We start from the raw sequence: 17,457 nt of genomic DNA on the forward strand, positions 1-17,457 counted from the left end.
AAAATCAATGATTTATGTATGAAGATGCATATTTATGTGAGGTTTAAATGCAAAGTAGCTAAATCAATTCCAGACACAACATAGATAAATTAATGCTGATGGAAATAAGGATTAGTTTGCTGTACATGCAGTTGTGTTAACTGGTTCAGGTAAAGTGGCAGTGCTGTATTAATGGAAGGTTTGTGGAATTTGTATTGACTCAGTCATACTTGTCAAATGTGACAAGGCAGTGAAGTGAACTCCCAGGGACACCGAGGTGAGAAGTTGACGGCCAGCTGTGATGACTTTCTGGCCATCGCTCGGCCATCAACAGCCGCTCACCAGCACAGTTCTGTGGTGAAGGGCGTAGATATTGTGCACAATGGCTGGGTGAGGGAGCATTAGAGGAAAGATCAAACACTGTGTGTGTGTGTGTGTGCGCCTGTGTGTGCGCCTGTGTGTGTGTGTGTTTGTGTGGTGTGTATATGTGTCTCTAAACGCAGGCCTGGCCAGCCGGTGCGAGTCACCGCCAGTAGCCATGTTTTATTCTGTTTCATGTTGCAGACACGCCTGCCACTCACTGTCAGAGCCAGCCCACTCAAATAGCTTCAAAGGCTACTGTAGGCTTCACATCCACCATCAGTTGCTTCATTAAGTGTACACAAACACACACACACGCACACACACACAGTTACACACCTGCAGTGCAGCAGGGAGACCCAAAGGTTATTCTCTTTGAGTGTGTGGAAGGTCATTGTTGTGGCTGCGCTTGTTATATCTGCTGCTCTTTATGGGAAAGTTGTTAGACCTGGTTCAGACGACTGACATCGAGTCTCATTCTGGAGTCTACCTATCCATCATGGGTACTGTTACGCTAATATATCATATATAAATAATGCTCTGAAAGTAAAAAGACATCTTTTAAGCAGATCAGGTGGTTAAAGCTGAAAGTTTGAAGGTTCATATTCCACTTTGAACATATTGTTATGCTGTTCACGTATTACTTTTCAGCTAAGCATGCTTATTATTTCCCTTTTTCAGTTCTCTGTTGCAGTTTGTTTAGGTTTAGGCAAAAAAAAACTTGGTTGGGTTTAGGAAAATATTTTTGGGTTCAATTACACTCTTTTACAACATTAAAAGCATGAATACATGAACGCATGAACAAAAACTTGAATGGTCAGTTGCAATGATCCTCTGAGGGTAACATTAATTGTGATGTTCCAGGAACAACACCTCACCACCACAGCAATATCAGGTTGGGTGTTGGATACTAGTATAGGAAAGTGAGGTTAGAATCATAAATGATGAATAAATTGTCAGTAAATAGATGTTGGTGTGCAGTCCTTTTCCTGAAATTCCTAAATGCTCATATGGTCCAATTAGTCAAAGGGATTTTTCAAAACCAGTCAGCCTAAACATTGCTCTTATTAAAAAGTTTATAACTGATGTATAAAGCATTAGTACATGATTTATTATCTATCAATAAGGCTATTAGTGACAACTAGTTACAAAGGGTTATAAACTACCTATAAGAGTGGTACCATTAAATTGTGCTTCTGTTCTATTTTCTGGATTACAGCAGGTCAAAGAGTTTTAGTTTGGTTATTAAATCAAACTATGTAGATCTACACTCAAAGTTTCCTGTCCATGAAATCCCTTCTGACTAATCCCTCTCCTTGCCTTCCTCCCCTGATAATCAGATTCTGCGCATCTGTACGAGGTACACCCCTGACCAGGACACAATGACCTTTTCAGACGGGCTGACCCTGAACCGGACGCAGATGCACAATGCTGGCTTCGGCCCACTCACTGACTTGGTGTTCACTTTTGCCAACCAGCTGCTGCCCATCGAGATGGACGACACAGAGACAGGCCTCCTCAGTGCCATCTGTCTCATCTCTGGAGGTGGGTGAGCCGGGGCAGTGCGCTGGGTATTTAGTGAGGGGGAGGGGGAGGGAAAACAGGGAAGAAGGAGAAGATAAGAATGTAAGTCACAGAGTAAGTAAAGGGCACGAATGAAAGCACTAATTCCTGAGCACACCATCATCCATCATCACATGTTGCATAATGTATAAGACTGTAATGTAAAGAAGACAGAACACAGTCTAACATACCTTTTTTCAATTCGATACACTCCCGCTTGTGCTGTTACAGTCTGACTAGATGTGGTATGACCAGTAGTTTATGGAGGCTATTGTTAGCTAACTTTGGGTAGATATTGCTCTGTAACTGTCATTACTTATTGAGTTAGATGACTTTTCGCTCATCATACTACTGTTACTCTATGTTTCACATCAACATTTCAAAGGTTTTATCACAAAAGGTAAAATAAGGAGTAAACCTCACCGAGAGGAAACATATTTTTTCCTGTTTGTGGTCCCATTCCACTTGCTCTGTCAGCCCACCTACTGATGATAACTTTAAAGCAGCTGATTCAAGGGAATCATTGGAAATCAATGGAACGTTCATGTAACTATCATGTAATTACCACCTGTTGCCTCTGTGACTGCTGTTCAGGAAACATTACATATACTTGCTTTTCAATGAAAGATATGGTCAGAATTTTAGTTTAAAAAACTAGAATGGCACTCAGTAGAGTGCATACCTTCACCAAACCTTGATCAGAAGCTGCTCCAAAAGTTAATGGGGTCTATTCTGGGCTGAGACTCATCCTCCATCCAAGTTTAGTGGAAATCCGTTCGTTCAGTAGTTTTTGTGTAATCCTGCTGACAAACCAACCAACCAACCGACAAACAAACAAACTGACATGGGTGAAACATAACTTCCTTCGCAAAGGTAATGAGCTAATATTATCAACAGAGTGTGGAGAGGAGAAGAAGAACAGTGTTGCTGTTATGTCAAAGACGTTTATGTATTGAATTGCGGTGAATTGAGGTGTCTACTGAAGTTAGCGTGCTAACCAGCTAGCCCCAGCCCATCCTGTCTTGTGATACCCTTTTGTACCTCAAGAGGTGATACATGTAGTCTGATAGCCCTGTAATAGCATCACCCCGCTGAAAACAAGGAACCTAAAACGAAGGAAGGGTCATTACGTGACTGAGTCTTGCTTTGTTGCCAGACTGTGGTGACAGCTGTGTTGAAGTCAATGAGAGATGTCTGGAGAAACGAACTAAAACCCAACATAGCAACCACATATGACTTCTGACAAAGAAATACTTCCACAAAATGAGAAAACATACTTCAAAGCATAGGTTAACCACTGATTTTTTTAATAGACACATTGTTTGTCCCTTGATTTAATTTGGGAAAGGCTCCTGTTTGCTGTGTAATTGCAGTCTCATCAGCAATATTTGGTCGAATCTGCCACATTTGGTCACAATAAGCAAGACTCAATAATGAAATGACCCTTCCTTCTGTTTTAGGTTCCTTGGTTTCACCTGGGAGATGTATGCAAGTGATGATTTCACTACAACACAAAACAAACTCACAAAATGTCAAGGAGATATTTATAGACCTATTTTCCTTACTAAACAGACTACTAAACAGCATGAATTATTCTGTTAATTGTAAAAATTCATAATACAGGACAAGATAGAGTCGTCAAGCAGTGAAGATGTTTTTGTGTACCTGAGAACAGGAGAAGACAAAAGCCTCCTAGGTCCATCCAATCCTGAAAACAAGACCAGAGCAAGGAGAGTTCCAGGTGTATTTCAGGATGTCAGTGGTCTATAATACAACTGGCAGTACATATAGGCAGGGAGTAGGGACACACATGCACACCACACACACATCACATCAGGAAAGGATGCAAAACATCACAGAAAATGGAACCTGTTCTGAAAAAAATAATGAGAGATTAAAGATTCAGAGTGAGTGTGTAAACCTGATTAAAACATTATGAGTTCATATTTATTTTCAAACGTGCGGCAATTTCGGATGAAAAAAATGGACTTGCGCGTAGGCCTTAAGATGTGAAATATTCTGGCTCTACACACCTACAGCCACTGCTGGTCTACAGCCACCGCTGGTCTGCAACCACTGCTGGTCTACAACCACTGCTGGTCTACAACCACTGCTGGTCTACAGCCACTGTTGGTCTACAACCACTGCTGGTCTGCAACCACTGCTGGTCTACAACCACTGCTGGTCTGCAACCACTGCTGGTCTACAACCACTGCTGGTCTGCAACCACTGTTGGTCTACAACCACTGCTGGTCTGCAACCACTGCTGGTCTACAACCACTGCTGGTCTGCAACCACTGCTGAACCACCAAATGATCTTGATATACATAACAAATCAAATCTGTATGTTGCACCTGCAGAAATGTTGTATTTTAATTTCATTTGGACTTTAAAAGTAGACAGTATGTCTCATTTAAAAAATAACATTCCTTTTGATTTTAGACATCTTTCTTTCTCTATATCTTATCCCTCAGACTCAGCCCGTGACCACTTGGGAAACAGTTTTGTAAAGTATCAGAATATCTGCAGCCTCAGCAGCCTGGAAACATCCGTGTCTGTCTGCAAAATGTCATAACACTCCTGCATTCTGTAAGACGGATTTGTCAAACTAAAGGCTTTTTGCTGCCTGATTACATCATCTATTTAGCATAACATTCTGATTTAAAGATATAAACAGTGTTGATAGTTTCGTCTCTGAGTACATCAAGTGGAATGAATAAACCGATTCACTCCACATTCAAACCATGCTTGACTGCATTCAACATAGTCAGCCCGTATTGATTCCTCTGGTCAAATATTCAGTGGAGCTGCAGCCCAGTTTGGGATGAAAGTAAGCCAGCCTCCACAGGAGTCTAAAACCAGGTCAACCACAGGTTGCTATCAGTGAGGCAGCACTATCCTGACTGCCAAACATATGGGCGGGTGGGCTTGGGGGAGGAGAGGAGAGGAGATGGGGTGACGTACAGCTATGTCATGGCAGTGTCAGTTAACTGAGTGGATTGTTTTTGCACCAACACACCCGAAGCATGACTAACTCTTTCATGTCAGATACACACACATTAACACACAAGTTTCTATCCTCTTCCCAAACATGAAGTTTTACTGTACATCCACCAAAAGTTACACACCTTCACTTCTCATCATCACTCTGCTCTCTCCCCTCCACTGCCATTTTCGTCGGTGCCAAGGCTCTATCGCTTTTCATTCAACAATATATATTTATATACTCAGTCCCCAGAGCCTTGGCAAATATTACAGGCTCTTGCATAATCCATGGACAGCGCGAGACCCCTTTGATTGCATCTGTAATCACACACCTTTACAGAAGGTCCAGTTGCTGCTCATGTCAGTGCACACACTGCCACCCAATGGCCTGATTGTGTAGTGTGTGTCAATCAAACTCGAATGATTATCACTTTGAAAACTGAGAGACCTCTTCATACCTCATTTAATATTTACCACGGTCTACTTAGTTTAAAGTAGGGTTGCAACCAACAACAATTTTCATCATGGCTATATCTGCTGGGAAATTTTTAAATAACATAAGCCTGAGTCTGTGCGTCGGAAAATAGTGAAAAATTCCCATTACGATTTTCCAGATCTCAAATTGACATCACCATTTGTCCTGTTTTGTCACAGCACATCATCATGTCTTAGAATTTGTTTGGCATGTTTGCCGATTAAGTGACTTACAGTATATAATGTGTTTCAGTGTGTCAATAGACACAATATACCTCACTGAAAGTCATTCTGAATTTTGTTCACACCAACAGAAGTGAAGCAGTTACTTCCACAGTCTGTTTTCATTAAAAAAAAAAAAATCTCTCCGTGGTCCCTTGTTGAGAAACAGTGGAAGTACAACAAGAAAAAGAATAGTGTAACTTGACGTGACCCAGACTGCACCCAGACTCCTACTATCTATATATCTATATAGATATATCTATATCTATTTTTTGACAGAATGAAGGCCGAAGATTTTCCAGTAGATGGCCGATTATCCGATCTGATATCAGACAATCAGACAGGCTGTAAACAAGTTGACAGGTTTTTCAGTTATATATCGCCTCCCGTGTTGGAATAATACAAAAGTTTAAAATGCTACACTTGCAACAGTTAGCTAAGGTTGTATACTCTACTGGACTCAAAATTATAATGTACTGAAAATAAAATCAAAGTTGGTACTCTCCACATTACTGGAGGCTGATATGATGTATTAAAGTCACATAACAGCCATAAACATGTACAAGGACTCTGGAGTCAGCTGCCTACCAGAAGGACCAAAACCTTATTTGATGGGGGATTTGAGCCTGCTTCTGTATTCAAAGAGTAGAGGTGCTGCTGCATTTGACCACTGAATCATCCCAGTCATCACTGTGTGCAGAGAAGTGCTCTCTGAATTGAAGCATCGCTTTGAATACCCCGTCTGCTGTTTGAGACTTTAAAACCCCAGTTATCACAGCTCCTACTCAAAAAAAGGATTCAAATTAGTTTTCTGCTTGGGTTATCTAATTGTAACCATCTCTGCAGTATCTGCTCAGCAGCAAATTAGTTGACATAATGAGATAAACTCTTCGTTCTTAATCAAACCAGGCTTCATGCTGTGATACATGTATTAGCCTAAAGCTTGTCTCAATCAGATAAAGCCAAGACATGGATTTGTCGCTGTTGAGCCTCAAATCTGACTTGATTTGTGTGTGTGTGTGTGTGTGTGTGTGTGTGTGTGTGTGTGTGTGTGTGTGTGTGTGTGTGTGTGTGTGTGTGTGTGTGTGTGTGTGTGTGTGTGCGTGTGTGTGTGTGTGTGTCAGACCGTCAGGACCTGGAGGAGCCCTCCAAGGTGGACCAGCTCCAGGAGCCACTCCTGGAGGCTCTGAAGATCTACGTGAGGAAGCGTCGGCCCAGCAAACCACACATGTTCCCCAAAACCCTGATGAAGATCACAGACCTGCGCAGCATCAGCGCTAAAGGTACGAAGGATACCAGCTCAGAGGTCACATGATGTGATTGCAGTCAAAAATGACAACAGTATAGGGGAAGATGTGTTCTGCTGCACTCTGGTCTCAGTATGAGTCAGACAGACTAGATCCTAAAAATACAGCAAACATATAAACCTGTTCTCAGCAGCAACACTGGATGAACTGCAGGGAAAAAGTCTGCTGTGTCATTGTGATCGTGACATAATGATTTGTACAAATGAGGATGAGAAGTTCAAAAGCCACCTATTTTCATACTTCTTTAATGTGCGTATAATTGTCAAATCGTCTGTTTCAGAAGTTATAAACAGTTGCTGTCGCAGCCACCAGTACAGAGTTATGAAGAGCAGCTGGTCCACAAGTATTTCTCCCCACTCTGATCTCCCATTTCTCACTTTAAGTTTTTTTTAAACAAAGTCCTCAGTGTTACCTTACATAGAAAATCTCTCAGATGATTTAACCATGGGATTGGTTTATGTAATGGTTTAAGAAATCGTAGTTTGCCTCGCAGTCTGGCAGGCAGATGCCTCGAAACAGTAAAGCCTTGACCACCATTGCTATTGAGGGGAAGCCAGTCAGAAGGCACTAATGAAAGCAGCAGACAACTCAAAACATTAGCTGTTGGCTATATATTCAGAATCTCAAAGTAAATCGATCTAAGATGCAGATGGTGCTATCAGTTGTGTAAAAGTGTACTCCTGAGCAGTGCTCATGGTAAAGTTTGTTGTTTCAGAAGTGGATGTTTCTTAAAAAAATGCACCTTCGAAGTTTTCATGTCTTGTACCTTTCGCTTCTTGTCTAAGAACATGTCAGTTGTTTATCTTTTGTACTGATGATTCAAACAAGTATTCCAACTGTGAGCCAGCTGGACTAAAGAGAATCTGATGCACACTGAGGTTTAGACGACAGCCACGTCCTGCCGAAAGTGTGACTCAAGAAGCATGACTCTTCCATATTATCTGTCGGTCTCTACGCAGCAAACATCATGACCGAGTTTTGAAACAAAAAAATGATTGTATTGAAGTCAGTAGGAAAATGTCCCAACTTCACAACTAATCAATATAATAGAGAACGCTGCAGTTCTCCTCAGATAAACGTGGCTTTTTAGCTTCTTTTACATCTTTGCTCTGGTTGACAGCCTGTGAACGCAGCTCTTAACCTTGTTTTCAGTTAGAGACGGCCATCTTGAGCAAGAAACTCTGATCAACTAAATACATTACATACCAAACATCAAAATGAAGGTTCGGGACTAGCTGGTGAAGAAAGTGGAACATCTAGCAGCTAAACAGCCAGATATTTTTCTTAAATATATTGGTGGAGACTAAAACAAAGCTAAATATTGGACTTGCATTCATGAGGTGATCAGAAACACCTCATCTAGATTGTATACAGAGCACATTACCTCGATCTTGACTTCTCCAAACTTGCTGCCTGTTAAACCCCACTCATTTGAACTTTTAATGCACACTCTGGACTGGCTCATAGTTCTGAGCCTTTAACCCCGTATGAGCCTGAGTGTACTTTGAGATCCTCAAAGGCCCCTCGGCATACCTGGGTCCCTTGTCTTCAGAATGACTTGCTTGAAGAAGTTACTGTAGATGTCCGTAAACTTCTCCTATCCCCTTTGTATATTTCTTTGAATCCCATCTCTTAAACTTAGTAACGTCGCACAGGTTTATCTGGTTGCGCTACCAGCTTATGTTGGTACTGATGCTCAGTAAGAACATGCTCTGATGCTTTATTTGTCTTCTTGTCTTTAAAAATATGATTTCTTCCAGGTTTTACTCTTTGGTCTTATTTTTTCTGCTTTATTCAGTGTCCCCAAAAGCAGCTTTAGATTTCTTTTAAAGTGCACTATATAAATTAGATTTCTATCATAAAATTAAAACAGAGGTTCCTGAAGCTGAAAGGTCTTTTATTATTATTTTACACAAGATAGCAGATTACCAGAGAAATCTTGTTGCATTGACTCAGTAGTGTGTAAAACCAGCAAATAAATCTGCCTCATTTTACCTTAGAAATCTGCTAACAGGGAAAAAAAATGGATGTCAGTTGATATTTTTTGGATCTATCGACCACATTTCACAGTTTTCACCCCTGGATGAAGTTTTTTAACTTGTCATGGAGATGGCTCAATTATTATCATGTGAAATAAGTATGAAGTGGTTGTATATGGGGGGGATTGTAACTTTACCTAATCTAAACTTGACTTACAATTAGCTTTTAAAACCATTTTCAGCATCAAGGAAGAACTTTAACGTATACATTTTTAACCTTATTATTTGCCTTCACTATGGTCCTGCAGGAGCAGAGCGGGTCATCTCTCTGAAGATGGAGATCCCAGGTTCCATGCCGCCGCTCATCCAGGAGATGCTGGAGAACTCGGAGGGCCAAGATGGCCAGAGCAGCAATAGCAGCAGCAGTGGCAGTAGCGGCGGCGGCAGCAGCAGCAGCAGCAGCAGCAAAAGCGGCAACAGCAGTGGCAAAAGCGGCAACAGCAGCAGTAGTAGCAGCAACAGCAGTGGGAACAGCAGCAGCAACAGCAGTGGCAACAGCAACAGCAGCAGCGGCAGCAGCACTTCAGCTGAGGCAGGGGCAAGTCCCAGCAGTAAGGGTAGCCCCGACGAGGACGCCACTGCTGCTGAGTCGCCGGTGTCCGTGGAGACCGAGGGGGCTACGGCTGCGGTGCCCAGCGATGAGCCCTAGGAAGCACCTGCGGGCGCCGCTGCAAAAACTCTCTGACATTCCTTTGCACAAAAAAGGAACAGGCAGGCAAGGCGCTTACCCCCCTACAACCCCTCTACCCCAACTCCTTTGCTTGGTATTACGTTATCTTTATATACACGTCCTATTTTTCTTCCCCGCTGCCCTAAAATTCCCTCCTTAAAAAGAAAAGGTCAACACGGAGGCCTCAAAGGATCAGTGCTTTGTGTATAATTCTGAATTGAGCTCTTATTTGGCGTGGTGTCTCTGAGACAGGGATTGTGACAGAAAGGGCGTGGCCCTCGCAAACAACCAGAGATGATACTCCTCAGGTCTCCTGTGTAAATTCTTATCTGCATGACGGGAGTTTGATAAGTGGTTTTACTCTTCTCTCTCTCTCTCTCTCTCTCTCTCTTTCTTTCTCTCCTTCTCTCTCTCTTTTTCTCTCTCCTCATCCCTTCATCTCTCATATTGTTGGCATACGTACATTGTACATACCATTCTATGGTTAGATCTCTGTTTCTATGATGAATTTTGTGGTGCTTTTTTCATTGTCTTAAATATTATCTTTGAGGCGATACATCAAGGTTTAAAGCAGGACTAACTGTAAGTCCTTTAAAAAGTTATCTAGAATGTTATTGCATATAGACATTATGGAAGTCTAATATTTTATATTTGTTCCTATATTTAAAACTGTTTTTGTCTTTTATAACACTTCTTGGTTCATGTCTCTACATGAATGAGTGTACATCCACACCGCCAGAATGCAAAGCTTCTCTCCATATCGACAGCCGAGTCTGTTCAACAGTTTCCTCAAAAGGAGGGAAGCACAACAGCAGAAGCCTTTGATACACACTCATCAGACTGACCGCTTCTGTTAACTCCGTCTCGACATGAACCGCCGAGACCCAATGTACAAGATTAGATTTAGAAATAAGCCAGTCTATGAAATCAACTCATTTGGTGGCTGGATCTCCTCAGTAAATCAGTTTACCTCACTGTCAAAACAAATCGGGGAAATTAGGTTGCTGATAGATGCCAGAGATTTCTCTGCAGCAGGCTGGGATCCCATAGGTCGCTTTTTTGGTCCATTTTCCTGTTACCCTGTACGTCAGCCGGACCATGATTCAGCTTAACAATGTTGCACTTTATTATCATCATCGGGTCAGTTCATAGGTTTAACAAGCAAATGTTGTGCCACAATTTGTTCCACCTTAAAAATCCTGAAGGCGTCACACTTATTTTCAGACGACTACGTGTCTGCTGGCTCTATGACGAAGATGAAGGTGGCCTCACCATTAGTCTGCTGGCTATAGTCTAATTTCTACCAACAGGATTTCTTTGTTCAGTGGGTTAAGTACAAGGCTTCATTGCCAGGCAAACAAACTTATTATAGAATACAAGGGAATACAAATGTTGGCACGACAAAAATAAAACTGAGATGAAAATAAATCCTTGAAGCCGACATCATGCATCCACATTCTGTCTCTCCAGACTGGCATGTTGCCTCCTGTTAGCAAGCACAGCCAGCATCCCGCTGTGCCTGGTGTAAAGTGACTCTATATAACTTGCTGAAAAGCAGCCCTACACACAAGCAGGGTATAATGATAAATGCTGAAAAACAGTGTAATAGTAGCAAATACAGGGGTGCTGCCATATACTGATATTGACTATAAATGTGATATTTAAAAAATAAAATATTGATATCATGTTAATAATACACATGGAAATATCATGTGAATAACCCAGCAACTCTTAAATAATTCTCACTTTGTCATAGTAGGTGGTGGTAATGCACCTTAACCACACCCCTGGTGCATGTAGATATTGCAGAAATATAGCGAAAATATAGAAATACAGAAATATATTGTGAATTATTTTGGCCATGACAATGTTCTACCAAAAATCCGATAACATGAAGCAAAAATAGAAGAAAGTCATGAAGTCATTGACCTGACTCAGAAATTTCAGTCACACATAATAATCTAACATTAGCTTACATTACCTAGCATAAGCCTCCATTATCTTCTGGTCATACCAGTACAAGTAAGGCTTTATGAGCAAAACCCCTGAGTACATTAAACTTAGCAAGCATGTGTTTTATTGCTTATGAGTTTAGCTCTTTATTCTGCTTTCAAAAGTTACATAGCCTCATTTGGACCTAAATACACTTTTGTTACAACTTTGTTCTTCTCTCTTTTTTGTAGTTTTGGTCATTATTTCTATGAGTAATGTCAAGATTGTTCTTACCACAGTTACTGCTAAGATCTGGAAACACTTCAATGAAGCCTGATGGGGAAAGAAACAAGCAGTCAGATGTTCAAACAGGTTGAAAACAAGCAGTTCAGCTTTTTTAAAATAAAAAAAAATAAAAAAGTGATGAAGACATTGCAAAACTGTCCACAGCCACAGCTACAGTAAGTGTGTTACAGTAGGTGAATGTAAAATCAGAAAGTTGTCAGGTGACCAATGTGTACTATCGTCAGTTTTGGTTAGAATTTCATTTCACCTTTGTTTTATTGTTCAAATTAGGTTGGCTAACCTGCCTGACTTTTTAGTGGTGTTGTCGTGTTATTACCGATGGAAATGTAATAAACTGGAGTCATCCTTTAAGTTTTGACTTTAAAGGAAAACTGCCATTTTATTTTTACTTAACTTTGCCTGTCGGCTATAGGGTTAACCTCTAATGACATTGTACTCTCCAAAGTAACAGCTAAGAGCTCAGATAGGTTAGCCAAATTCATTTTGAACAGAAAACAAAAGCAGTAAAATTATTACCCAAACAGACCAACTTCAACTTGGACCTACCATACTTAACATAGGCTAGTTGTGTCCACTCATAGTTTTTCTTGTGCAGTAAGTGACGGGTGCATTGACTGTCAGGGTTCGAGTTCTCATGTGAGCCTCTGGGGGTCTCTAAATGAACTAACCTTAACTGAGTTTGGTTTTACCATCCGTCGAGTGAATTCACGTCAATTCACACCTGACCTTAAATGCATCTCGATGTGCGTCCTGTGACCACTTGAGATCTAATCTCACTCCCCCGCTCTATATGCAAATGTACATCTACATTATTGAAAGAAACGGGTATGTTTATTACACAAATAAAGAAATATCTTCATGTATAACCTGTGCCCAATTAAAAGGTAGGCACAAATAATTAAGAATGTGTTGAACACAGCATTTCACAGAGTTCATACAGTTTCTCCCAAAGCAACGATTCTCAAAATTGAGCGTATTTGTAAGGGAACCTGGTGACTTTCGCCAAAGAAGTAGCCTATATTAGTTAGGCCTACTGTTCACTGGATTTGTAGAATTTACATGTTTACTGTCAATATGTTATATTCTTTTTTAAATTTAGTCTCAATGGTGAAATCAGTTGAAACAGAAACTAAGATGCACTTCAGACACGAAAGAAACAACTTAATGGATTGCGTTTAGATTGGATTGGCCATGTCCAAAGTTTGTTAAGTTTCTCCTCATGTGACGACTCTTAAAATGAACCCTGCTGACATTTTTGTGTTTAAACGAAGTGGTTGCTAATCTGGCTAAACTGTGAGCTTGTTTACAACCTGTCTGGTCATCTGACCAACTGTGCTTTTCCCTGTTGGACCTATTTTTGTCAATGTCACCATGTTCTCAGAATTCTCAGTTATTACTTAGGTGACAATGATAGAAGATATTTGGAAATCATGGCCAAAACAACCGAGAAAGACCCAATTTGTAACAAACCGTAGTTTTTCTGTAGCCCTTTTGTTGCTGCTTTGGTTCACATGTAGCACTTGTGCCCTTTAAATTCTAGCTTTCTATGTGAACTAGTGGTGCTATGTTTTGTTTTTGAGCTTTCAGTTTGATCACAGCCTGCGGCAGCTTTGACTTCTGGAAAATGACCTGAATGTCATCCTAATGAGTGTGTATCTACCGCTAACAGCATGAACTACCAACTGGGCTCTACAAACGCACATGGCTCTGTAATGGCCTTATGGACAGAGCTCCTCAACCTGCTTTTCTTTCCCTTTTCAGAAGTGTCTTGTTTAAACCGGTGAAATACAGGGACAATGCAATCCTTAATACACAATGAAGACCGGACCATGTGGGTCAGGACGATTGTACGCTTATGTAGAAAGCACACGGTGGGGTGGGAACCACAAATCCTCTCCAAACACTCGCCTTGCTCTTCAGACTTGACAGTGTAAGCTACATTAAATGATGCAAAAGGAGATTCCAGATGACCTCCCAACCCCCTGAGAAGTGCAGTCAAGTAAAGCCTCTGTTTGGGCAGTAGATCCAACTGAGCCCTTAATCTCATTGGTGGGGAAGTAGGCGGTGTGTCTCACATCAGATGAGGTGGTCCCGCTGAAATTAAAAGATCATCCTAGAAAGCTGTTATTCTCCACAGCTGAGTTCACACATGATACTGAACAATAAGAAATAAACTCTCTTTTATCCTGTTTCAGGACCCAGACCCCTCACTACCCTGCTGTCCCTGCTGGTTGAACAACGGCTCCATTCACGCTGATATCAGCTTGTTCACTTGCAACACAGAGGACAAACTAACTGAAGCACTTAAACATGTCTGAGACATAGCTGTAGTATTGAAACAACATGAAAACAAACAGCAGAACCTCCACAACCAAAAGGAGGAAGCCAAAGTTCAACTTAAAAGAAATCAAGCACAGAATTTATGAAATTGTTTAAACAATGTCAACTCGAGGTCAATTTAGTCGCTCGTTCTGGAGCTTTTGGCCAAATCACACAGTCTAAAACAATGAAAAGAAAAAAGTAGAATCTGTAGCATGTACACAAACGTCTGTTAACAATCACACAATACAATGTGTCACATTGGATAGATGAAAGAATTACTGTTGTGTGACACTGCAAAATGATAATTCAAAAATGTACATCATCTCAGTTAGAGTTAAACCAGATATACCAGAATTGATGATAACCGTTACAAAGGAAATATTGATATCATGTTAATAATAATAATAATAATGATAATACACATAATATATTATTGTGTTAATAATCCAGCGCCCCTAAAATCACTTCTGTTTCTTTCAGTTATTGCTCTGTCATAACAGGTGGCAGTAATGCATCTTAACGCTGGTTTCCACCCACCATAAAACAAAAAGAAGAATAGGAAGATGCACTGAACAGCTAACAGCTAGGTAGTTACTGTCATGAGCTTGACAGTTTCTTTTTGTCATGGACAACAGCAGATACATATAAATGACTAAGTTTATTAAGTTTACTGACAGTTCTATGAAGACAAATGTGAATTCAAAACCTGATTAAAAACCAAATTCAATCAATTTATCACCTGTTTATTTGCACAAATATCTTCCCATACATGTTGTCCTAAACACCTAAACATGTTCGGAGATGTATAAATTGTGTCTGACACTGTCGCAGTGACTGGCAGCAACAGCTTCTCACAATTGATCCGAAGTAGGAAAGTAAGACAACTCTGTAGGGCAGTGAAGGGTTCTGGGTCTCAGCTGCACATAATAAAACCCATCTGCTTTCCATCCCTGCTCAGAAATACATATCATAAGGGAAACCAGAGCTGTTTCAGTTTTTCTTTTTGACGTGTTTGAATGTGAATAATGTCATGGAGTCTGTCAGAATGATATGCAGTGTTAAGGAATACTTACTTCTATCTCTGTAACATAGGAAAAGCTCGCCCTTGATTCTCTCTGTCTTGCTCTCCTGGTGAGAGATGAAGGGAGGCATCTTGGTGTTTTTCTTTATTTTTTTTTCTTTAAAGCTGGAAAACCTTCACAGCCGAAGAATGTCCACATCCACCCCTAAAGCGCCAGGCCAACCCTCAGGCGGCTGACTGCAGCAGGGACTATTATCTGTTCTTTTAGGACACAACTTCATGATGCTGAATTACTCTTGTTCGTTTCTGTTGAATGTTGTACCGACGTAACTGTAATACTCTACTATCTAGCTCACTGCAGAGATGTTATATAAATGGTGTGTGCTTTGCATTCCAATTGGCAGCTCTGTGGAAAAGACGCTCATTTATTTGTCCTTAGTAACATCAGCTCACATTCAAGTGGGGAAAACAAGGAAGAGGAACTGGAACTTGGGGTGCCGATCTGGGCGTCCAGGTCTTACTCCAAACAGCATAAAGACATACATCATCTTGGACAATGAGAAAGAGAAGCCCAAGAACGGGAGGAATGGACAGTCAAGTCATCTCAGCGCCTGATATCGTCGATATGTTCTGTTCCTGTTCCATGTCAAACAACAGAGCTGCTTCCCCCCTCCTAAAACAGGAAGCCAATCTGCTGTCATCAATCAATCAAATACAATCAATCGACAGCTATTTGGTTGAGAGGTCAAATAATGAACTAGGGTTTGACCGATATGGGGTTATGAAAACTGATTTAATTAGCTGCAGATGATGTTATCAGTCCAATGAAGAATTGATCTTCAGATACTCTTAAACATTTTTATATCAGCCTGGGGTGTTGGGTGCCTAAAGTGTAGACCACGCACCTCGACCTGGCTTGTGTATTAGCTAGACTGCAACAACAACCCTACACAAGCTTGAAAATATTTTATATGAACAATGGATTAAATTGCTATGCAAAATGTGAAAGTTATCACAAACCCTCAGAGAATGATCACCCAGCTCAGCAGGGCATTTTAGCCTCTTTTAGTGCTACGTTTTGATATTAGTGCCCACAATTCAACTGAACATTCTCATCAAACTAGTTTCCAACAGCACTGAACAGCTGCTATACAGTGTAAACGCTCTGATAAACCTACTGTATTACTGTATACCACTATATTAACCTGCATCAAATGACACGTTTGCTGAAACAACTTTACAAGCTGATAATATGTCAATGTTGTGTTCATACATTCTTTCCGCCAAACAACCAGTAATCTACAGTAATAAAACAGTACTTTTTACTTTCATGTAAAACTCAAAGTTGCATAAACTGGCATTGTTAGGAGTTACTGGCTACTCAGCTAATTTAAACAAAGAAAACACAAAACCATAGCACTAAAAGGAATAAAAACTCAATATCAGCCCCATATATCGGTCTAACCCTGGAGAAAACATCTTAGCTAGGATCCAGAAAACATGACTGTGAACCTCAATATCAATCATTAACAGTAGCTCTGTTGTTGTCTGTCCTTAAGGTCTTCTTGGTAGACGTCACAAACTGTCCACAGTCGCCTTCTTTCCATCAGTATCAGAGAACCCTACCACCTATCATATGCAGTGTTGTATAGTCGTGTTAATACGAGACATGATGGTCAAGTCTTACTGGGCATGAGGTTGGAAGGGGTAGGTCTAGATGCGGATTTATCCCATCAGCCCCTGCTGCCGGCCCGTAGGGCTAAGTCAACCTCAGAAGCTGCTCTGAGGCTTGAGCTCCAATCCGTTTGAGCTCTCCATTTTAAATATTGTCTTTGTTTGTACATTAACCTATGCTTTTTATGTTCATATACTGTTTAACTTTACCATGAACTGTCCTGGCAAAGTAATAAAATATATTTATTTTAAAAAAAGTTGTGTGTGCATCTATTGCATCATTATATCTTAACCCAGGCAACAACTGTATTAGAGAGTGACAGTGTCGTGTTCATTGTAGTAATTAATACCAGCTCATTTGGTCACCAAGTGCACCAAGATGGTGCTAGAGGTACCGTCAGGAGGCCAACCTCCGACTTAGAATAAATGCTAATATTGCTGCTCTGTGTCTGCTGGATGTGGGATATAGGCAACTTTTTCCTAACACGTTCAACATAATAACTTATAATTTATCAATTTATTTTTAAAAAACATGTTCTGCTGCCCTTAATTGGCCAAGTAATCAGTTATTTTAGCTTTAAAGTGTGGGTCCATATTTTGACC

General features: G+C 40.7%; 1 protein-coding gene across 1 annotated transcript in view; it reads left to right on the top strand.

Annotated features, from left to right (window-relative positions):
* LOC140993502 (retinoic acid receptor beta-like) overlaps window positions 1-14,094 on the top strand; it is a 101,670-nt gene extending 87,576 nt beyond the window's left edge. The window contains exons 6-9 of the mRNA XM_073462958.1: window positions 1,680-1,884; window positions 6,708-6,866; window positions 9,178-9,375; window positions 14,033-14,094. Of these exons, the coding sequence (XP_073319059.1) occupies window positions 1,680-1,884; window positions 6,708-6,866; window positions 9,178-9,375; window positions 14,033-14,094 (624 nt within the window). The remainder of the gene's footprint in view (window positions 1-1,679; window positions 1,885-6,707; window positions 6,867-9,177; window positions 9,376-14,032) is intronic.
* The last annotated feature ends 3,363 nt before the right edge of the window (window positions 14,095-17,457 follow it).

The sequence above is a fragment of the Pagrus major genome, chromosome 3, assembly GCF_040436345.1.
Source record: "Pagrus major chromosome 3, Pma_NU_1.0".
NCBI classification, from domain to species: Eukaryota; Metazoa; Chordata; class Actinopteri; order Spariformes; family Sparidae; genus Pagrus; species Pagrus major.